The sequence below is a fragment of the Bos taurus genome, chromosome 4, assembly GCF_002263795.3.
Source record: "Bos taurus isolate L1 Dominette 01449 registration number 42190680 breed Hereford chromosome 4, ARS-UCD2.0, whole genome shotgun sequence".
Lineage (NCBI taxonomy): Eukaryota > Metazoa > Chordata > Mammalia > Artiodactyla > Bovidae > Bos > Bos taurus.
In genome coordinates, this window is record NC_037331.1 from 23,068,052 (window position 1) to 23,092,761 (window position 24,710).

General features: G+C 38.7%; 1 protein-coding gene across 9 annotated transcripts in view; it reads right to left on the reverse strand.

Moving 5' to 3' along the window:
• DGKB (diacylglycerol kinase beta) overlaps window positions 1-24,710 on the reverse strand; it is an 875,335-nt gene that overhangs the window by 681,094 nt on the left and 169,531 nt on the right. For all 9 annotated transcript variants that reach the window (XM_059885674.1, XM_059885677.1, XM_015468340.3 and 6 more), the window contains one exon: window positions 84-160. In XM_059885674.1, coding sequence (XP_059741657.1) covers window positions 84-160 — 77 coding nt within the window. The remainder of the gene's footprint in view (window positions 1-83; window positions 161-24,710) is intronic.

The window sequence follows — 24,710 nt, forward strand, 5'->3', positions numbered from 1 at the left end:
ATATATTTCCAAGAACTCTTCATTAAGAAATCCCTCCTCCAAACATCTATATGAAACTTAAATAAAGAAAAAAAAGGCTTTACCCCTTCAGGATTATACTTTGCAAGCACACCATTACCATGGAATTCTTCAAGAACATCTTTTAATTTCTTTGTAGAATCTATAAGAAATAGAAAACACATTGTTTATATCTGCTAGTACGCTGGCATAACCCAGTTCAGAAACAAAGACTTTTTAAAATATAAATAAATACCACCAGATACTAAATTTTAAGATAAATATGCAAAACATTCTTTATCATTTTTGAATGGATATATAATTGGAAAAGGCCATCACACACACACACACGAAAAGAAAGAAATGGGAATTTTCTGGTGGTCCACAGGTTTGGGCTCAGTACTTTCACTGTTGGGCCCAGGTTCAATCCCCGGTCAGGGAACTAAGATCCAATAAGTTGTGTGTGTGGCAAAAAAGAAAAAGAAAGAAAGAAATAGAAAAGAAACAGAAGAAAACATGTCCTGTCCAAGAATGGGGCCACTGTCTATTACTATACAAATTAGTATGCAAATAATGAATCAGTAGCATGTTTTTCCCCTTTCTTTTCTTTATAACATTTAAGTGAATGACACAGTTTTAAAAAACAGAAAACCTAGCTATTCTTTGTTGAACTTTACCATACACAGTGCACCTTCCATATACCACTCCATTAACTAAAAATAGCCCTGCTGGATAAATAAAAAAAATAGTATCCGTTCAGAGGCAAACTATACATCTTAATATTTTGCAGGAGAGAATTTTCTAAATATCTGTAAGGTTCAATTTACCTATGTCAATTAAGAAAAAAGTTTATATATGTTACCAAAAGTATTTTAAATCATGATTTTCCAAAATTTTTATACTTTTAAGGAATTTCATCATATTAAGATGGTAAAAAAAGAATTGAATTAACACAGGAAATCATGTCATGAAAGATCACAATTATGAGCTTAAAAATTATATATAAATGTAATAAAAATGTATGTAGTCAATCTGGTAACATAATGTTATCATATCAAAATACAATTTTGACCAAGAAATCTAAGAATTACAATATATTTAAAGAAGAAAATTACACAAGTATCATTGTGTTTTAAATATTCAATCAAGTTTAAATAACAATGATAAAATGAGCTTGAAACTAAAATGTGGGAAATAAGCAGATTTTTAGTTTTCTATTAGGGGATAGGGAGTGGATACTATTTTCCAGCACTTGAATATAATCCTTCCTGCCTACCCTCAAAATTCAGTTATATCTGAATCACCATAAAACATTTTCCAGTTCCCAAAACAACTAATTTACAAATGAGCTTTTGAAAAACTCTTAGAAAATTCACTCTTAGATGCCCATTAAGTGCATGATGCCTATATTTTACAAATTATACTTTTATTTGGAATTTATAATTTTCTTTATATTGCAAATTGTGTTTAGTTTTAAGTGTTTGTGACTGTACTTTTTTACCGTGATAAAATTCACAGAACATAAACCTCCCACTTTAACCATTTTAAAGTATACAAGTCACTGGTTTATTAGCATATTCACAACACTGTGTAGCCATCACCACCATCTACTTCCAGAATATTTTCTTCACATCAAAAAAGAAACCCATATCCTAGACATTTCATACAAAAGGGATTATATAAGGCATTGTCTTTGTGTTTGACTTCTTTCATTTAGCATAAAGTCTTCAAGGTTAATGTATGTTGTAGCACATGTCAGTACTTCATTCCTCTTTACAGCTAAAAATATGACATTTTACGAATATACCACATTTTATTTTTTATTCATCAGCTCATACATAATTGAGTTTTTTCCATGAATAAAAATGCTACAAACATTCATGTATACATGTTTTTATTCAAATATATGCTTCAGTTCTTTGGGTATATGCCTAAAAGGAGAATTGCTGGGTCATATGGTAATTCTATGTTTAAAGTTTTGAGGAATTGCCAAACAGATTTTCACAGGGCTGTACTATTTTACACACCTACCAGAAATGTATTAGGGTTCCAATTTTTCTGTATCTTTGTCAATACTTGCTATTTTTTTAGTTTTTGTCCCTTGGACTGCAAGGCGATCCAACCAGTCCATCCTAAAGGAGATCAGTCCTGGGTGTTCATTGGAAGGATTGATGCTAAAGCCACCTCATGCGAAGACTTGATTCATTGGAAAAGACTCTGATGCTGGGAGGGATTGAGGGCAGGAGGAGAAGGGGACGACAGAGGATGAGATGGCTGGATGGCACCACCGACTCGATGGACATGAGTTTGAGTAAACTCCGGGAGTTGGTGATGGACAGGGAGGCCTGGCGTGCTGCAATTCATGGGGTCGCAAAGAGTCGGACACAACTGAGCGACTGAACTGAACTGAACTGATGGATAAAATGATTACGATTTGTACTGGAGTAGTCATTTACTAAAGACTAATGATCTTCAACATCTTTTCAAGTGCTTATTGGCCATCTGAATATCTTCTTTGAAGAAATGTCTCTTCAAGACTTTTGACCATTTTTAAATGGACTGTTTTGTCTTTTGGCTGAGATTCTCTGGTGTGAGTGTTTGTGTGTGCATGCACCATAACATGCTTAAAGCCTGTGCAGCTTTCTATAAATAATTTTTTTCATTATATATTTTGCTAGCAATTTCCATACTGTGCTCCAGGTTAAATTGCTTTATTGTGTCCCTTGCTAGATTGTAGGTGACCCTAGAGAAGAAAATTAACATTTTTTTTTATTTTTGAACAACATTCAATTTATTACAAAGCTGAAATAATAGAATTGCAATAAATATCTGGATTGAAATGATCAGAGCTATTCCTAAAATACAACAAATTACAGTAATTGCTTTGACATGCACCTTGGCAGAAACTTATACTATTTCAGAGACCAGGTGCTATGTTAAAAAGAATAAAAAGCTGATTCTTTATTCTCAAATCCTTCTCTGTAGATAATAAAGGCACTAGTCTAAGTTAGGACAAAACCTTTTACTTCCTCTTGCTTATAGATTTAGGTGTATAACCTTCTGTACGTACCTATAGAGACATACACATATATAGACATACATATATCCATATGTGTAAAAACTAGAATAATCCTAGTAGAATATATCCCAGTGGACAATTTTAACCACAGCTTGGCTCCATAATAAAACTGAAGGGAAAAAAGAAAAAGTTGGTTTCTGATACACAGGCCTTACAGAGAACTTTAGAGATACCACCTGAAGATGGGCTTTTCATTTTAAGCATGCACGGGAATGAAAAACACATTCAGTAATCATTTATAAATACCCCAAGAGAAGACAACAGCCTTCAAATTTATTCTTGTCACTTTTTAACAGTTTTCTGGTCATAGTTCACACTGGAATAGTTTTAGAGGGAGACCACTAAGAATAAACTAATGAATTAAAAGCCAAAATCTCTATTTTGATGACTGCATTTTCCATGATCTGAGGCTCAGTGACGATCAGGGTCTGGGACAATTTAAGAAGCTCTGATTCATATTCAGATGAATCACCATCAACTCAACTTGTACTCCTCTTCCAATTCTCAAGTTCCATTTTTAACGTCTTGACATCTGAAGTTTACCCACAATCCAATCCCCACTCCATAATCTAGTTTAGAACCCGGAACCTTATCTTGCTCTTTTATTCATGTCCCAGGAACTTCTCTTGGGTCCAGTCTTTCAAAGACTGAGGTCTTGACTTTTCTAGCCAATCTTCTATAGATAGAGATTTTGGTACGGAACATCAAAGCATTCCAGATATCTTGTCTTAGCCTCATGCTTTTTAAACAGAATCCCCTTATGTAAATTGTTTACACATCTGCTTGGATTCCCAAATTGTGCTAGACTGTAAAATGTCTACTGCTGTGTGCTATGTGCCTTTATAGGAGAATTACATACTAACTTATTTTGTATATCAGTTGCTTTTCTGGATTTCACCCTATTACCTATAATCATAAATATTGCTAACTTTTTGCTTATATCAACTCTGAATCATGTCTGTCTAAAACAATACTGGGCAGGAATTCCCTGGTGGTCTAGTGGTTTGAACACTAGCTTAAACCGCAGGGGGCATGAGTTCCCTAGCTGGCCAGAGAACTAAGATCCCACAAGCCACATGGCACCTCCAGAAAACAAAAACAAACAAAAAAAAATGGAGCAGCAAAAGAAGAAAGGATGGATAACTATATTCATCCTACCCTCTAGCAGAAGACATACCAAGGAAGTGACGCCTAGATGAACAGATAGTAGCTGAGTGAAAGACATAATTTCAGTCATAGTTCAGCTAATATTAGAGCTTCAAGTACAAGAGCACAGTGACAGATTCTGGGCTGAGAAATCCAGGCAGGAAGCCAAACAGGCAGGCAGCTGTGAACTGGGAGATCAATTCACAGTTAATATGTATTTGTAATGGGACAAAGGTCCAGCTTCCAAAAAGATTGACAACTGAAATACTGGGCAGCCAGATTCAAACAGCTGGTTTAACCCTGGGAATAAGGAATCAGCATAGATGCTCAGCACAAAATACCGAGTCTCCTACAAAGCCAAGGAGGCTCGTGACTTGAGGCAACTCTGAAATAAAGGGCTAATTCCAGAGTCCTCAAAGCTGGCCCTGGCTACTAGGAAAGGAAACTTGGAGAAGAACACTGGATACCAACTGCTGCCTTTTGACTAGCATATCCATCCTAGGAGGAAGTAGTTTAACGTTAATAACCACAACAAAGAGAATGGATTCACTTTAGCTGGTCTTTTCCATCACTCTTGCTGCTAAGTCGCTTCAGTCATGTCCAACTCTATGTGACCCCACAGACGGCAGCAAACAAGGCTCCCCCATCCCTGGGATTCTCCAGGCAAGAACACTGGAGTGGGTTGCCATTTCCTTCTCCAATGCATGAAAGTGAGAAGGGAAAGTGAAGTCGCTCAGTCGTGTCTGACTCTTCGTGACCCCATGGACTGCAGCCCACCAGGCTCCTCTGTCCATGGGATTTTCCAGGCAGGAGTACTGGAGTGGGGTGCCATTGCCATCACTCTTAGCCTGATCTAAAAAGCAAGGTGGTACCGAGTGTAAAAGCAGGGGTAATTTTGTTCAGCAAAAACCTTTGATGTATGCTTGAATGGAGGAAATCTACCTGGGAATTGATAGAGGAGATTTTGGCTTGTCTTTCTAACACCTGCTCTACTGCATGAGTTGTTCCAGAAGTCTTTTAAAGGGCTCAGTCTCTGAATCCTTTCAAGTTTGGCTGAGTCACAGAATATCTAATGCCATGAGAGCTAAACTAGTTACATTTTAGAAATGTACAGCTAGTAACATTCTGAATGTGTACATGATTTTCAAGGAAAATTTAAATCCTTTTACATAATTCTGACATAAAAATAAAGTGATCAGTGTATTTGGCAATGTTAAGAAAATAAAAGAATAAAACTAAAAGGTCCTATAAAACACAGCTGAAAAATAGAATGTTTCATATCTCTTTAGGTATTTGTTGTATCTCAAGAGAGCTTCCTTTGTGATTTCACTGCCTCTTTGCTTCCTTATTCCAAAAAAACTCAACATGCATTTGTCAGATTAATTGCAAAGGTCCCATGGAGTCTTGGAAAGATTTAAAGGCAGATAAATTTGGATTTGAGTCTTGGCTCCAGAACTCTTGTCTGAATGTCCCTGGGTATATATTTAACCTCTCTGTGGCTCAGTTTTCTAATACTTAAAATTGTAATAATGACACAGACCTGGAAACACTGTGTATAGCAAAGGGTCAAGTATCCAATAAATGCCTCTTCCTTTCATGTTCCATCCTAAACAGACTTCAAACATATCACCATATTTCAATGCTTCCTGTTGCCTTTGAACTGAAATACAAGCTCCTCCTGTTGGCATCACAGATGTGTCCAAATATGATCTACAGCTACCTACAAATAATCATTTTCTGTGCCTTCCCTGTCAACAATATACAGACATCTAATTCCCAAGGTAACTCATGATTTCCGAGCCCCTCCTCTCTTCATGACGTTCTTTTCACCCAGAATCCCCTTCAATATCAAGTTCCAGGATAGTGTATCCCGTATTTATCTGACACCTTGTCCGTAAAACTCTCAGGGTCACCTTGAACTGTAGCAGACAACAATTTGCCCTGTGTGGAGCTCATCATAATTCTCTTAAAATCTATACCTGCTTTATGCTCTGAATACTATGGACACTATGAATTAAAGTTTGTACGTGTAGAGTGCTTTGGAGATTGCAAAGTTCTTTATCTTAAATTATTTAAAACTCAAAATTACCTTATTACTTAATCAAACTTTCTCCCCACTTAACACATACAAAATCAAGGTTAAAGAAGCCATTATTATTCAAAGTCTCACAGATAAAAGAGAGTAGCATAGTGATCCAAACTCTTTTATATAACATAAATCTGGTCTCTTTATGACAGAAAAAGAAGTAATAGAATTTTCCATTACAGCCAGGTCTTCTCCTTTGGAGTCCATGACTTTTGTGAGTTCAGAAAATTATATTACTTGTTTTTCTAGTACAAGAAAATAGTCTATATTTTATTACTGACTTAAATTAACAGATGAAGAATATGTCATCTATGTATACAACAAACAAAATAGGAGGGGCCAAGATAGTGGAGTAGAAGTTCATCTCCTCCCATGGCACACCAAAATTACAACTCTTTACAGAGCAAACAGCAATGAGAACAATCTAAAGACTAGCAGAAAAGATCTTATAAAACCAAGGATACAAAGAAGCCACAAGACTATAGACGGGATAGAAATGTGGTATGGTCAAGACCCACAAACTGGAAGGCACATCCTGGAAGCCTTGCACTAGAAAGACAAGTCCCCAGAACATCTGGTGTTGAAGAAGAGTGGGACTGGTATTCAAGAGAATGGAAAGATGGTGGGAAACAGACACTCTCCCCTTCAAGGGTACACACAAAGTCCTCACATGATCTGAGACCCAGAGCAAAGGAGTAATTTCAAAGGAGCCTGGGTTGGATCCATCTACTGATCTTGGCTCTACGACCCAAAGGCAACCTCTACTTGCCTTTTGGAAAGGCAAGTCCCCAGTGTCTCGCCTGGGGACACAGGACAGCCAATAGTTTTACTGTCCAAATAACAGTCATAGCTAATAAGAGAAGACAATCATATTCCACAGGTTAACAACATGACTTTTCAACTTGTCAAATTCATTCACCATTTTTTAAAAATAACAAGTTTTAAAGAACTCATAATAAATTAATAATCTTGTCCTTTATTTGCCAAACTAGATAATGCCATGGGTCCCTACTTCAGTGAGGACATGGGGTTTTCAGGGAAAAATGACCTGAAGGAGGCTACCAATGCTTTTAATCTTCATGTTACATGGGACTATAGAAAAGCCATCTTTTAGTTCTCTCAACTCAGTGTTTTCAAAAGTTTCCTTCAAAATCTAGACTTATCAGCAGAGGTTTTCCCTTTTATCACAAAGAAGGTTTGTGGCTTAGAAATCTTTCCTGTGCCCAGTCAGAAGCATCTTGGAAGCAGCTGTTTTAACCCTATAATAGTAGGGTTGCATAGCTGCAACTGTGTAAAGAGAGACACACTTTAGACATACTTTTCTAATACAGGTACTGAGTTAGCATTCATGTGTATAACATACTAGCACAGATATTTGCAATTTTGATGGGGTAATGTTCTAAGCCCAACATAAGCTACACGTACCATAACTTGAAAACACATTTAAGACACCTAATATCTCAGCAAATACCACAGCATAGCCTAGCCTAATGGAAGTATGTTCAGAACATATGCATTAAAGTTTTTATGATTCAGCAAAATCATCCAACACAAAGCCAGTTTTACAATAAAGTGTGGAATGTGCATTCAGATGCTAGTCATGTCTGACTCTTTGAGGCCCCATGAACTGCAGCCCACCAGGCTCCTCTGTCCATAGGATTTCCCAGACAAGAATACTGGAGTGGGTTGCCATTTCCTTCTCCAAGGAATCTTCACGACCCAGGGATGAAACCTGCGTCTCATGTGTCTCCTGCATAGGCAGGCAGATTTTTACCAATACCAACAGTGCCACCTGGGAAGCTAGTGGATGTCATGTGGAATATCTCAAGCAATGTTCATTACTGTTGTTGTGGTTCAGTTGCTCAGTCATGTCTGGCTCTGCAACCCCATGGACTACAACACACCAGGCTTCCCTATCCTTCACTGTCTCCCAGAATTTGCTCAAACTCATAAACATTGAGTCCATGATGCCATCCAATCATCTCATCCTCTGTCGCCCCTTCTCCTCCTGCCCTCCATCTTTCCCAGTAACAGGGTCTTTTCCAGTGAATCGGCTCTTCACATCAAGTGGCCAAAGCATTGGAGTTTTACCTTCAGCATCAGTCCTTCCAATGAACACTGTATTGAAAGTCAAAAAAACGAATGATTGTATGGGTAGACACTGGTGGTAAGTGTGTGGGTTGGTAACCCTCGCAATCCTGCGGCTGACCGGGAGTTGCAGCTCACTATTACTGCCCAGCATCATGAGTGAGTAATGCATTGCATGTGACTAGCCTGGGAGCCCACACCAGTGTTCTTGCCTGGAGAATCCCAGGGACGGGGGAGCCTGGTGGGCTGCCGTCTATGGGGTTGCACACAGTGGGACACAACTGAAGCAACTTAGCAGCAGCAGCAGCCTTGGAAAAGATCAAAATCCAAAATTCAAAGTAGAATTTCTATTAAATATATATTTCTTTTGAACCACCAAAAAATCAAAAAAGCAATAAGTTAATAAATTGGGGACTATCTGTAAATGGCACAAAATTATATGTGATAATTAACATTTCCCTTAGCAACATATGGTATTTAAAATTAGCAAAAGAGTCAGACATCCTGGAGTGTGAAGTCAAGTGGCCCTATGAAGCATTACTATGAACAAACCTAGTGGAGATGATGGAATTCCAGCTGAACTATTTCAAATTGTCAAAGATGATGCTGTTAAAGTGCTGCATTCAATATGCCAACAAGTTTAGAAAATTCAGCCATGGTCACAGAACTGGAAAAGGTCAGTTTTCATTCCACTCACAAAGAAATGCAATGCCAAAGAATGCTCAAACTACAACACACTTGTGTTCTTTTCATATGCTAGCAAAGTAATGCTCAAAATTCTTCAAACCAGCCTTCAACAGTACATGAACCAAGAACTTCCAGATGTACAAGCTGGATTTAGAAAAGGCAGAGGAACCAGAAATCAAATTGCCAATATCTGTTGGATCAGAGTAAAAGCAGGAGAATTTCAGAAACATCTACTTCAACTTCATTAACTATGCTAACCCTTTGATTGTGTGGATCATGACAAACTGGAAAATTCTTAAAGAGATGAGAATACCAGACTACTTTACCTGCCTCCTAAGAAAAATATATGCAGGTCAAGAAGTAAAAGTTACAACCCAACATAGAACAACAGACTGGTTCAAAACTGAGAAAGGAGTACATCAGTGCTGTATATTGTCCCTCTGCTTATTTAACTTATATGCAGAGTACATCATGCAAAATGCCAGGCTAGATGAAGCACAAGCTGGAATCAAGATAGCTGGGAGAAATATCAATAACCTCAGGTGTGCAGATGACACCACCCTTATGGCAGAAAGTCAAGTGGAACTAAAAAGCCTCTTGTTGAAGGTGAAAAAGGAGAAAGAAAAATCTGGCTTAAAATTCAACATTCAAAAAACTAAGATCATGGCATTCAGTCCCATCACTTCATGCTAAATAAATGGAGAAAAAAATGGAAAGAGTGGCAGATTTTATTTTTGGGGTCTCTGAAATCACTGCAGACAGTGACTACAGCCATGAAATTAAAAGACACTTGCTCCTTGAAAGAAAAGTTTTGACAAACCTAGATAGATCATTAAAAAGCAGAGACATCACTTTGCTGACAAAGGTCCATATAGTCAGAGTGATGGTTTTTCCAGTAGTCATGTACAGATTTGAGAGTTGGACCATAAAGAAGGTTCAGCAAGTAAGAATTGATGCTTTTGAGCTGTGGTGCTGGAAAAGCAAGATCAAACCAGTCAATCCTGAAGGAAATCAACCCTGAATATTCATTGAAAGGACTGATGCTGAAGCTGAAGCTCCAATCATTTGGCCACTTGATGTAAAGAGCCAGATCACTGGAGAAGATTCTGATGCTGGGAAAGATTGAGGGCAGGAGGGAAAGGGGGCAACAGAGGATAAGATTGTTGGATGGCACCACCAACTCAATGGATATGAGTTTGAGCCAACTTTGGGAGACAGAGAATCCTGGTGTGCTGCAGTCCCTGGGGTCTCAAAAAGTAGGACACAACTTAGCAACTGAACACCAACAAAAAGCTTTATCTTTGTCCAACAAAAACAGTTTTTTGTCTAATCCAGTGGTACTCAAACCTAGATCCATCTTACAATCACCTGTGTAACTTTTAAGTATACTGATGCCTGGGCCCAAAACATTGGTCTGGGATGGATCTCAAAGACCAGGAGTTTTTAAAAAGATTCTCACATGATTCTCATATTCAGATAAGGTTGAATTAACCATAGCTCTGATTCTCTAAAAGATATACAAATAAATTGAGAATTAATCAGCAATTAGTCCCTGCTGCATTTTCCTATGCGAGTGTGTGTGTGTGTGGTGTGTTTGTGTGTTTGTGTGTAGTCTGGTTATTGCTCAGTTAGCTTCAATTCATGAAATAAAATCATACTAGAACATTTTATTTAAACATTTTTGAACTTTCACTCCAGTCACAATGGCCAAAAAATGGTATTTTGAAAATCCAGAAATTGATATTGCTATTAAAGCAATTCCTCAGGTGATATAGAAGATGCTCTACTTACACTCTATTCAGTAGCAGAAAAGGAACACCTACGGCAATATAAAATAAGATATTTGGAGAACTAGTCATCAGGAGACAGAAGTTCACATCTCCTTGTATGAAAATTACAGTAAAAGCACCAAGAGACTGGAAAAAAAAAAAAGTGTAACTTGTTAAAAGTGAAGAGTCACGGTGTAGCACCACTAGAAACCTGTACACTTGTATTTTAAAAGAACATCCTGAGAAGAATATTCTAATGATACAACTACATAGGGAAGAGATATAAAATAAACTCTTCACCTGTTCTCAGTGTATGTTTCCTCTCCACATATTCTTGCAAATTTCTCAGGATTACTATTAACTTATAAGGCGAAGGCCATAATATCATAGAGAAAAGGGCTACAGGCACGGCAGTAGCTATGGCCATTTTTCCAGAAAGACAAATATTTAATTTCAGAATTAACTGTTGGTTTGAGACTATGAAGAAAATTTCCTTTCTCCTTTTAATATTCATTATTTGCTGATAATGCTCTTAAACAACTAATCCTGAAAACACTTTTATACATTTGCTCTTACTTCTTCCCTTCTTCATCTACCTATATTCAACTTCTTGATGTGTGACTGCCGTGATGTCTTAGACAGGATATTCGTAGGAGAGAATCTTGGATAAATAAAATACCTGAGAATTTTGTTGACAAACTGAACGCATCTGGATACTGTCCTAAAAGCCTGTGAAATAATGTATATTGTATACACACTGTATTGAAAGGAAATGGAAAATATATACTTTTATTTGAGCCACTCATCTATACAATACCACAAAATTCATAAGGAAAACAATTCTAATTAAGAATTTTAATTGGTGGCTGAATTGACTGTCCAGATTCAGTGTTGTGCTTGCAAATATTTAACAATTACTGAGGATACAGGGTGCTGACTTGATGTGCTTGCTGATTTAGCTCTTATAAATATTCCCATCATGGCCACTTCAAGCCTTCGACGAGACATCATGAATGTGGAGTTGGGAAGAGATAATAACACTGGACTCATATGGGCAGTATTTAATGAACTAATAAACACAAAATGTTTATATAAAATATACTTCAGGGAGAAAGAACAGGTCTTTCATAACAAACAGAGATAAAGACAAAAACAAAAGCCCCAGTTTTAAGTGTGCAATTATTCTTCCAAATATTTTTGTCTAGAACAGGTATTATTCTAAGTCCCTGGAATATATTATTGCACAAAACCAAAAATATTCCAGTTCATCAGGTTTATAGTCTAGTACAAGAAGATAGAAGATAAAAATTATACACAAATATAGTATGTTAAGAGATTTCAACTACTATGGAGAAATATTATAAGGTAAGAAGGATTATCAGCTTGCAGAAAGTTTATGGTTTAAAATAACAAGATTAGAGCAGACTATTGTGAAAAATCAAGATATGGGCAAAACCCTTTCTAATTTGTATTTTAAAAGAAGCACTCTGTTCATGTAAAACTGATGAATAAGTTTTGTGGATAATACCAACATTTATTTTCTGGTTTTGAGAGAATTTTATAAACTGTAGTTACATAAGAAATAACCATCTGCAACTGGTACATGGAGACTCCTGTACATATATTTTGGTAAGTTTCTGGGAGTCTATCACTATTTCAAAATATTTTTTAAAGAGCACTATATTGTTTTTTTTTTTTAATTTAATTTTATTTTTTTATTTTTAAACTTTACATAATTGTATTAGTTTTGCTAAATATCAAAATGAATCCGCCACAGGCATACATGTGTTCCCCATCCTGAACCCTCCTCCCTCCTCCCTCCCCACACCATCCCTCTGGGTCGTCCCAGTGCACCAGCCCCAAGCATCCAGTATCGCGCATCGAACCTGGACTGGCAACTCGTTTCTTACATGATATTCTACATGTTTCAATGTCACTCTTCCCACCCTTCCAAATCTTCCCACCCTCTCCCTCTCCCACAGAATCCAGAAGACTGTTCTATACGTCAGTGTCTCTTTTGCTGTCTTGTACACCAGGTTATTGTTACCATCTTTCTAAATTCCATATATATGCGTTAGTATACTGTATTTATGTTTTTCCTTCTGGCTTACTTCACTCTGTATAATAGGCTCCAGTTTCATCCATCTCATTAGAACTGATTCAAATGTATTCTTTTTAATGGCTGAGTAATACTCCATTGTGTATATGTACCACTGCTTTCTTATCCATTCATCTGCTGATGGGCATCTAGGTTGCTTCCATGTCCTGGCTATTATAAACAGTGCTGCGATGAACATTGGGGTACATGTGTCTCTTTCCCTTCTGGTTTCCTCAGTGTGTATGCCCAGCAGTGGGATTGCTGGATCATAAGGCAGTTCTATTTCCAGTTTTTTAAGGAATCTCCACACTGTTCTCCATATGGCTGTACTAGTTTGCATTCCCACCAACAGTGTAAGAGGGTTCCCTTTTCTCCACACCCTCTCCAGCATTTATTATTTGTAGACTTTTGGATTGCAGCCATTCTGACTGGTGTGAAATGGTACCTCATAGTGGTTTTGATTTGCATTTCTCTGATAATGAGTGATGTTGAGCATCTTTTCATGTGTTTGTTAGCCATCTGTATGTCTTCTTTGGAGAAATGTCTATTTAGTTCTTTGGCCCATTTTTTGACTGGGTCATTTATTTTTCTGGAGTTGAGCTGGAGGAGTTGCTTGTATATTTTTGAGATTAGTTGTTTGTCAGTTGCTTCATTTGCTATTACTTTCTCCCATTCTGAAGGCTGTCTTTTCACCTTGCTAATAGTTTCCTTTGATGTGCAGAAGCTTTTAAGGTTAATTAGGTCCCATTTGTTTATTTTTGCTTTTGTTTCCAGTATTCTGGGAGGTGGGTCATAGAGGATCCTGCTGTGATGTATGTCAGAGAGTGTTTTGCCTATGTTCTCCTCTAGGAGTTTTATAGTTTCTGGTCTTATGTTTAGATCTTTAATCCATTTTGAATTTATTTTTGTGTATGGTGTTAGAAAGTGGTCTAGTTTCATTCTTTTACAAGTGGTCGACCAGATTTCCCAGCACCACTTGTTAAAGAGATTGTCTTTAATCCATTGTATATTCTTGCCTCCTTTGTCAAAGATAAGGTGTCCATATGTGCGTGGATTTATCTCTGGGCTTTCTATTTTATTCCATTGATCTATATTTCTGTCTTTGTGCCAGTACCATACTGTCTTGATAACTGTGGCTTTGTAGTAGAGCCTGAAGTCAGGTAGGTTGATTCTTCCAGTTCCATTCTTCTTTCTCAAGATCGCTTTGGCTATTCGAGGTTTTTTGTATTTCCATACAAATTGTGAAATTATTTGTTCTAGCTCTGTGAAGAATACTGTTGGTAGCTTGATAGGGATTGCGTTGAATCTATAAATTGCTTTGGGTAGTATACTCATTTTCACTATATTGATTCTTCCAATCCATGAACATGGTATATTTCTCCATCTATTAGTGTCCTCTTTGATTTCTTTCACCAGTGTTTTATAGTTTTCTATATATAGGTCTTTAGTGAGCACTATATTGTATTAAAAACAGACTGTGGAAAGAAGGATAAAAGCAGGGAAATAATTATGGAAGTATTATATCAATTCACTCAACAGATATGATGACTTTGCATGAAAGCATTAGTGTTGGAGTAGTTATTTTGAAAGCAGAGTCAAAAGGATTTTCTGATGGATTGGATATGGACTGTGAAGGTAGAGTCAACAAGGATCTCCAAATTTTGTTGATATGTTTAAAGAATTAGAAGAATGACATTGCCATAAAGGGGAATGGGGAACACCACAGAAGGAGCACTGAGATGGAGAGTTCTCAAGTTTTGTTTAAGGCAGTTTATATTTGAGAAATCCACTAGACATCCAAATGTAGCCATCAAGGAAGCAATAGCTACTAAGCGTGGACTTCAGAAGAAGATCTGAGCTAAAGAACTAACTTTGAGTGTGATTTGTATAAATGACATTTAAATGCAGAACTGGATGATACCACGTGGAGAGTGAATGTAGAAAAGATACCAAGGACAGAGACCAGAAACAGTCCCAGGTTCAGATGTCAGGAAAAAAGGGGGAACATGCAAGGAGATTAAGAATGAGTACTGAGTGAAATACCTCAGATATGCAGATGACACCATCCTTTATGACAGAGAGTGAGAATGACCATCCTTATGACAGAGAGCGAGAAGGAACTGAAGAGCCTCTTGATGAAAGTTAAAGAGGAGAGTGAAAAAGCTGGCTTAAAACTCAACATTCAGAAAACTAAGATCATGGCATCCGGTTCCCTCTCTTCATTGCAAATCGATGGGGAAAGAGTGGAAACAGTGAGAGACTTTATTTTGGGGGGCTCCAAAATCACTGCAGATGGTGACTGCAGCCATGAAATTAAAAGATACTTGCTCATTTGAAGAAAAGCTACGACCAACCTAGACAGCATATTAAAAAGCAGAGACATTACTTTGCTGACAAAGGTCCATGTAGTCAAAGCTATGTTTTTTCCAGGAGTCATGTATGGATGTGAGAGCTGGACCATAAAGAATGCTGAGTGCCGAATAATTGATGCTTTTGAACTGTGGTGTTGGAGAAGACTCTTGAGAATCCCTTGGACTGCAAGGAGATCAACCAGTCCATTCTGAAGGAAATCAGTCCTGAATATACATTGGAAGGACTGATACTGAAGCTGAAACTCCAATAGTTTGGCCACCTGATGCAAAGAACTGACTCATTGGAAAAGACCCTGATGCTGGGAAGGATTGAGGGCAGGAGGAGAAGGGGACAACAGAGGATGAGATGGTTGGATGGCATCATCGATTCAATGGACATGAGTTTGAGCAAGCTCCGGGAGTTGGTAATGGACAGGGAAGCCTGGTGTGTTGTAGTCCATGTGGTCGCAAAGAGTCAGACACGACTGAGCTACTGAACTGAACTGAACTGAGTGAAATAACAAGAACACCAGGAGAAGCAAAGAGGCATGAAAGCAAAGTGCTATATAATGTAAAGTAAGATGAAGAGCAGACTGGATTTAGCAAGAAGAACGTCATTCGTGTTTTGTCAATAATCGTTTCAGTTTAGAGAAAAAAGCCCAATCAGAGTGAATTAAGAGAAAGTAAGATGAGGAAGGGTGCAGCAAACAGAGGCAACTCATTAACAAGATTGCTCCAACTGGAAGCAAAGAATTTGGGCAGTAGCTAGACTGCAGGAAGTGGACTCAAGATGATTTTTTAAAAGGAGAAAAAAGAAAACAGCATGCTAATAGAAATGATCTAGTAGATGGGGAATTATTGAAAATGAAGAGAAAAAAAAAAAAACCCCACTAAAATAGTGGAAAAGAAATGATGCAACCTCATTCACAGCAGGAAGTCAAAAGGTCTGGGTTAGGTAGGGGTTTGGACAGTTTACCTAAAGAAGATGGGAGAATATACGAGTCCATGTGCTGGGGGAACTAGGTGTCCAGCTGGTATATGTAAAGCTCTCTTCCGATTAGAGTTAAGTCCTCTACATACAAACCTTCGAGTTGTGAACTTTCAAAAATGTGAATGTGCCCCTGTATGCCAGTTGTACTGTAGCACTGTACAAGGCACCGAATTGTGAAATTTAAAACATTTTCTTTGCTTTTTTATATATCATTTGTGTGAAAGGAATTATAAACCTATTACAGTACAGTACTATATAGCCAATTGTGTTAGTTAGGTACCTAGGCTAACTCTGTTGGTTGATGTCCAATTGCTCAATCGTGTCCAACTCTTTGTGACTCCATGGACTGCAGCACACCAGATTTCCCTGTCCTTCACTGTCTCCTTGGAGTTTGCTCAAACTCATGTCCATTGAGTCATTGATGCCAACCACCCGTCTTATCCTCTGTTGCCCCTTCTCCTCCTGCCCTCAATCTTTCAGAGCATCAGGGTCTTTTCCAATAAGTCTGTCAAAACGTGGTCCACTGGAGAAGGGAATGGCAAACCACTTCAGCATTCTTGCCTTGGGAATCCCATGAACTTTGATGGACTTATGAACAAACTGGACTTACAAATGAGCTCTTGGGATGGAACTTGTTTGTATGTAGATGACTTACTGTACTTTACTCAATGAAGAAGAAAGAAAGGGCGTCAGCTGAGAAAAGAGAAGAGAGGAATTCATGGAGATTTGAAGAAAGGTCTGGGGTTTTGAGGGTTTCCCAGATGGCACTAGTGGTAAAGAACCCATCTACCAATGCAGGAGACGTAAGAGATGTGGGTTCAATCTTTGGGTGTAAAGATCCCTTGGAGGAGGGCATGGCAACCCACTCCAGTATTCCTGCTTGGAAAATCCCATGGACAGAGGAGCCTGGAGGCTACAGTCCATAGAGTTGCAAAGAGCTGGACATGACCGAAGAGACTTAGCACATACACTCTGGGGTGTTGAAAAGTCATGCAGAAGACAGCAAAAGTGAACAGATAAGAGAAATGGGGCATGACTATCTCACTAGACCAGTGAGATATATTGCGGGGGAAGAGTTCAAGTTACCTAGGGTTATGGTTTGTCCATCCAAGTGCTATGGAGTGAGATAGGGGAAGAGAGCTGCAGGAGGAAACAAGCTGCTAAGCTGCTTCAGTCGTGTCCAACTCTGTGTGACCCCATAGACGGAAGCCCACCGGGCTCCCCAGTCCCTGGGATTCTCCAGGCAAGAACACTGGAATGGGTTGCCATTTCCTTCTCCAATGCATGAAAGTGAAAAGTGAAAGTGAAGTCGCTCAGTCGTGTCCGACTCTTAGCGACCCCATGTACTATAGCCTACCAGGCTCCTCCATCCATGGGATTTTCCAGGCAAGAGTACTGGAGTGGGGTGGAGGAAACAAGGATTCAATTTCAATTATTTCTCATGGGGGATACCCTTGGGTTTTAGATCATTACTTCAACTTGGGAAGACTCCACTGTGATGTTGTAGGTCATCCTCTTGAGTTTGAAAGAACAATTTTGAGCAGTCGCTATGCTTTTCAGAGCTTTATGCCCTCTACTTAGACACAAACCTCCTTTGTACCAGATATAATGGGATGTGGAAGAGAGAAATTGGCACCTCGGGTTGCTTTCTATGTGTGCTTCCCCAGAGCCAACAGTACCTCAGTGGTCCTCATCTTTCTTTGTGATCCTGTTCTTTCAATTTTCTCTCCATTCTGTTAAGCATCCAATTACACTTAGACACATAATGTTCTGTTCAATAATGGTCCTTTTCAGCCTTCTTCCTTGTTCAGAGGATGACAAAATAGAAAGCTCATGCAGTTCAGCTCTATGTCAGTCATCACTATTCATAATGAAAAGGATTATTTCTCTAGAGAGGCAGGATAAGACTCTTGTCCCCTTTTCTACCACCCCTGCTCTGCCCTGCCTGTCTGATAATGCTCCACCCACGCCAGTACAGACTCACTCAATTCACTTTGGAGAGGGTGAAAAATAACAGTGAAATGATTCTTGATACTCTCCATTCCTTGATGACACTTTCTAACTTGTGTGTGGTTGAAGTTACTTACTTCTCTTCCCAGTCTTTGAACTTAAAGTCAAGCTCATTTATTCTCTATAATTTTTTCTTTCTTTTAAAACATCATTTTAAGTCATTTATCAGCTTCAGTGAAGGTAGGTTTTACATACTGAATACGTTGCATTAATATTTTTTTTCCAGAAAGAGACTATACAGACAGATAGATAGGTAGATAGACACAGATGTATAGTGGCAAGAAACAATCATTCCATGCAGTATTGTTCAAGCAGCTCCTTCACACATATGATGTGACATCTTCAAATTAATGAGCTCCTTTTCAACTAAATATTGATTTTTAGATTGGCTAGTGCCAATTAAGGGGGTTCCCTGGTAGCTCAGCTGGTAAAGAATCTGCCTGCAATGCTGGAGACCCCAGATCAATTCCTGGGTTGGAAAAACCTTGGAGAAGGGATAGGTCACCTACTCCAGTATTCTTGGGCTTTCCTTGTGACTCAGATGGTAAAGAATCCACCTGCAAGGCAGAAGGTCTGGGTTGGATCCCTGGATTGGGAAAATTCCCTGGAGGAGGACATGGCAACCCACTCCAGTATTCTTCCCTCGAGAATCTCTATGGCCAGATGAGCCTGATGGGCTACAGTCCAAGGGGTCACAAAGAGTTGGACATGACTGAGTGACTAAGCACAGTGTTAAATAACTACCATTCACTATTTGTGATGACAAAACTGCTATTTGTAAATGGGATAATGATAATAACTTCCTTGTGCTTCTGCTGAGATTACTACCTGGTACACTTTAACTATGATTATATTATTAACTGTGACCCATTATCATCTGTGCTGTCAGATTTACACTGAGCTCTGGAAGTGTTTTCCAAAATTGCTGGCATATTGAGTGCAGCACTTCCACAGCATCATCTTTCAGGATTTGAAATAGCTCAACTGGAATTCCATCACCTCCACTAGCTTTGTTCGTCGTGATGCTTTCTAAGGCACACTTGACTTCACATTTCAGGATATCTGGCTCTAGGTGAGTGATCACACCATCGTGATTATCTGGGTCGTGAAGATATTTTTTGTACAGTTCTTCTGTGTATTCTTGCGACCTCTTCCTAATAACTTCTGCTTCTGTTGGGTCCATACAATTTCTGTCCTTTATTGAGCCCATCTTTGCATGAAATGTTTCCTTGGTATTTCTAATTTTCTTGAAGAGATCTCTAATCTTTCCCATTCTATTGTTTTCCTCTATTTCTTTTCATTGATCGCTGAGGAAGGCTTTCTTATCTTTTCATGCTATTCTTTGGAACTCTGTATTCAGATGCTTATATCTTTCCTTTTCTCCTTTGCTTTTCACTTCTCTTCTTTTCACAGCTATTTGTAAGGCCTCCCCAGATAGCCATTTTGCTTTTTTGCATTTCTTTTCCATGGGGATGGTCTTGATCCCTGTCTCCTGTACAATGTCATGAACCTCCATCCATAGTTCATCAGGGACTCTATCTATCAGATCTAGTCCCTTAAATCTATTTCCACTTCCACTGTATAACCATAAGGGATTTTATTTAGGTCATACCTGAATGGTCTAGTGCTTTTCCCTACTTTCTTCAATTTAAGTCTGAATTTGGCAATAAGGAACTCATGATCTGAGCCACAGTCAACTCCCGGTCTTGTTTTTGCTGACTGTATAGAGCTTCTCCATCTTTAGCTGCAAAAAATATAACTCAATATGCCAGGAAATTTGGAAAACTCAGCAGTGGCCACAGGACTGGAAAAGGTCAGTTTTCATTCCAATCCCAAAGAAAGGCAATGCTAAAGAATGCTCAAACTACTGCACAATTGCACTCATCTCACACACTAGTAAAGTAATGCTCAAAATTCTCCAAGCCAGGCTTCAGCAATTTGTGAACCGTGAACTTCCAGATGTTCAAGTTGGTTTTAGAAAAGGCAGAGGAACCAGAGATCAAATTGCCAACATCCGCTGGATCATGGAAAAAGCAAGAGAGTTCCAGAAAAACATCTATTTCTGCTTTATTGACTATGCCAAAGCCTTTGACTGTGTGGATCACAATAAACTTTGCAATAAACTGTGGAAAATTCTGAAAGAGATGGGAATACCAGACCACCTGATCTGCCTCTTGAGAAATTTGTATGCAGGTCAGGAAGCAACAGTTAGAACTGGACATGGAACAACAGACTGGTTCCAAATAGGAAAAGGAGTACATCAAAGCTGTATATTGTCACCCTACTTATTTAACTTATATGCAGAATACATCATGAGAAACGCTGGGCTGGAAGAGCACAAGCTGGAATCAAGACTGCTGGGAGAAATATCAATAACCTCAGATATGCAGATGACACCAACCTATGGCAGAAAGTGAAGAGGAACTCAAAAGCCTTTTGATGAAAGTGAAAGAGGAGAGTGAAAAAGTTGGCTTCAAGCTCATCATTCAGAAAACGAAGATCATGGCATCTGGTCCCATCACTTCATGGCCAATAGATGGGGAAACAGTGGAAACAGTGGCAGACTTTATTTTTGGGGGCTCCAAAATCACTGCAGATGGTGACTGCAGCCATGAAATTAAAAGACCCTTACTCCTTGGAAGAAAAGTTATGACCAACCTAGATAGCATATTCAAAAGCAGAGACATTACTTTGCCAACAAAGGTCCATCTAGTCAAGGCTATGGTTTTTCCAGTGGTCATGTAGAGTTGGACTGTGAAGAAAGCTGAGCGCCGAAGAATTGATGGTTTTGAACTGTGGTGTTGGAGAAGACTCTTGAGAGTCCCTTGGACTGCAAGGAGATCCAAGCAGTCCATTCTAAAGGAGATCAGCCCTGGGTGTTCTTTGGAAGGAATGATGCTAAAGCTGAAACTCCAATACTTTGGCCACCTCATGCGAAGAGTTGACTCATTGGAAAAGACTCTGATACTGGGAGAGATTGGGGGCAGGAGGGAAAGGGGATGACAGAGGATGAGATGGCTGGATGGCATCACCGACTCGTTGAGTCTGAGTGAACTCCGGGAGTTGGTCATGGACAGGGAGGCCTGGCGTGCTGCGATTCATGGGGTCACAAAGTGTCAGACACGGCTGAGTGACTGTATTGAACTGAACTGGGAGGGTTGTTTTTTGTCATAACCTTAATTTCAGATTATTAGTGATTTTCATTCTCTTTTGCATTTTCACTACATATTTTAAACTTCTTATTTACAACAATAACCAGGACATAATATAAAATGTTTTAAAGTTATATTTAAATTATTAATTTTAATCTTATGGGAAATTTACTCTTGTAGGCAACAGAATTAAATGGCCATGTATATGTGCTCCAGTCAAAATATTTAATGACATGCAACTATGAGTTATAATTTAAATCTATACATCATTAAAAATTCTGAAACCCATATAAGCTCATATATGTAAGTTTTATTTTACTCTTTAAGTTCTTTTGTGGGCTGCAAAACATGTACTGAGGAACCAGACATTCTGGAAACAATACTGTATTCTGTAGTTGCAATGCTAACACTACCCTGTTTTAAGACAATACAAAAATCATCAAAATTTATAAATAGTTTCTGATCATAAAAATTTCCAGCACTCTGTACATTTACTAACAAACACAGTATTATGCAATCTGGAAAAATGGAAACTTATTTATTTTGCTGGTATACAGATTTCAAAGAACATAATTTGCTCACATACATATTTTAAAGAACATAAAACTCTAAAATACTGTCCCCGTGTTTTAAATTCAAAACAGAACTCAGGGAAATGGGCCATATTTATCTTGCGGTTTTCTGCACCCACTCATCCTTACCATGCCTCCGGAGAAAGTGAAAGCTTTAATGTGAAAAGGAGAGCTGTCACCATACATGGAATTATTCTAGACCCCGGATCTCAGATGATCTACAGCAGTGGTCCCCAGCCTTCTTGGCACCAGGGACTGATTTCATAGAAGACAATTTCTCCACGGATGGAGGTGGGGGGGGATGGTTTCAGGATGACTCATGTACATTACATTATTGTGCACTTAATTTCTAATCTAATGCTGCTGCTGATCTGACAGCCCAGAGACTGGTCTGCAGCCCAGAGACTGGGGATCCCTGATTATAGTATAGCCCTCTCATAAAACAGACCTTCATTTTCTCCCTCTAACACTAAGGAAATTAGAAGAAACAATATTTAAGGACTCTTCCAGCCACAACAGTCAATGACTCACAATTGAAAACATTACCAGATATGCTAGAAGGACACTCAGCTCCACATGCCATAAACATTCCCTTCCTAAGATGCTCATCTCTCTTAAATACATCTCAAACTCCTCTTAAATATTATCCAATTTTTAAATAGAAAGTTCAGATTGAGGCACTTGGAGATTTCTGATCCCACTACCAGATAAAGTGAGAAAAGGAGAGAGGAGCAAGAAATCCAACTTAAAAAGGAATATCCTTCTCTGGCATGTCAAATTCCTCAGGACATCAGAACCTCTAGTAACATTAGCACAGGTATCAGTATTTGAGAAATGTGTTTAGAATTATACCGACTACTCTGAAAAGTGATTGGCTTTGATTACATTCCCTTAAATTGACAACGTTAAACTGAAAATTTTACCTACCATGTGACAATCAATCTTTACATTTTTACAAGTTATTCATCAGAAAATAGACTGGAGATAAAACAGTGGGTTTGGATATTGTCACTTAGTGTTCTGAATATTACTATCGGTATTCAGAAGAGAAATTTATGGTGTTTTTTTTTCATGGTTTCTCTTACATTCTACAACTTACACTGGAATATTTGCTATAACAACTTAAAACTGACTTTACCATAATCTGCAATCAAATAAAAAAAAAATCTTGCTAAAACGCTAATAAATGTGGTGGCTATTCTGAGTGAAAGGATTTATTTCTGATGCAGTTTAACTGTGTTTCAGCCATTCACCTATTAGAGTAAAAGCTTGCCCCACACTATTTAAATATTTTTGAAGATCTATAGAAAAGAAGGGAATGATTAAGGGTGATGATTTTGTAAAGGAGTTTAGTTATAAAGCAGCCAGAAGTGTTTTAAGGACTGTGCACCACTGCACCAGTTAAGAATCAGAAATGAGAGAATGAATGGGGCTGTAGCAGCCTCCCCAGTGAATTACAGGAATCCATTGATCAATGTGTTCTACTACAGAGAACATTCTCAGTCATGTCTGAGAAGGGAAAAAAAAAAAAAACCTGCCACCAATACAAAAGCTGCCAAAGGTAAGCTAACTCAGTTTAGGTGTTTCTTGCTACTGCTAAGTCGCTTCAGTCGTGTCCGACTCTGTGCGACCCCATAGACGGTAGCCCACCAGGCTCCCCAGTCCCTGGGATTCTCCAGGCAAGAACACTGGAGTGGGTTGCCATTTCCTTCTCCAATGCATGAAAGTGAGAAGTGAAAGTGAAGTCACTCAGTCGTGTCCGACTCTTAGCGACCCCATGGACTGCAGCCTTCCAGGCTCCTCTGTCCATGGGATTTTCCAGGCAAGAGTGCTGGAGTGGGGTGCCATTGCCTTCTCCCTAGGTGTTTCTTAAGCTGCTGTAAAAAAAAAAAATACCACAGACCAGGAGGTTTAAAATAACAGAAATTTATTTTCTCATGGTTCTGGAGGCCAGTAGTTTGATATTAAGGTATCATCAAGGACAGTTCCTTCTGCAGGCTCTGAAGGAGAATCCGTCTTATGCCTGCTCCTTAGCTTCTGGTGCTGGAAATCCTTGGCAATCTTGGCCTTGTTGACCCATCACAATGATCTCTGTCCTTATTGGAACACGGCCTTCTCTGTTTCGCTGTATCTGCTCCTCTCCTGCCTTTTATAAAGGACACTGGCCTCTAGACTTAGAGCTTTCTATAAATCCAGGATGGGATCATATGGAGATTTTTAATGACATTGGCAAAGACCATTTTCCTCCAACAGTTTCCAGGGGGCACTGTTCTACCTACTGCACACTAGATTCAGCCAAAACTTTTATGGCAGCATTGCTTTGAAAAACCCAGGGATCTTAATGGAATCTTGTGAGGTTAATTTTTAAACAGTATGTTACCTCAGCTTCTCTGAGATGTTCATGCAAAAAAATGGAGAACATGTGTGAAAGATAAAAGGAACAGGGAGCAGGCAGGGAGAAGCTTCATAGTCTAATGCTGGTCTAGCACTTGGGGAGGAGATGAGAAAGAAGAGAAAAGAGAAGCCAGGCCTACTAAGTGCAGCAGCTCTGAGAAAATCTCCACAAGGGCAGCGAGTAGCTCCTGAGCAAACACCATCCACTGGAAGCCTGTCCTATTGAAAACTGGATCTATTGCCAACACTATCATGCTTGGTCACTGACTAGGAGCAATCCAGGAAGAAGA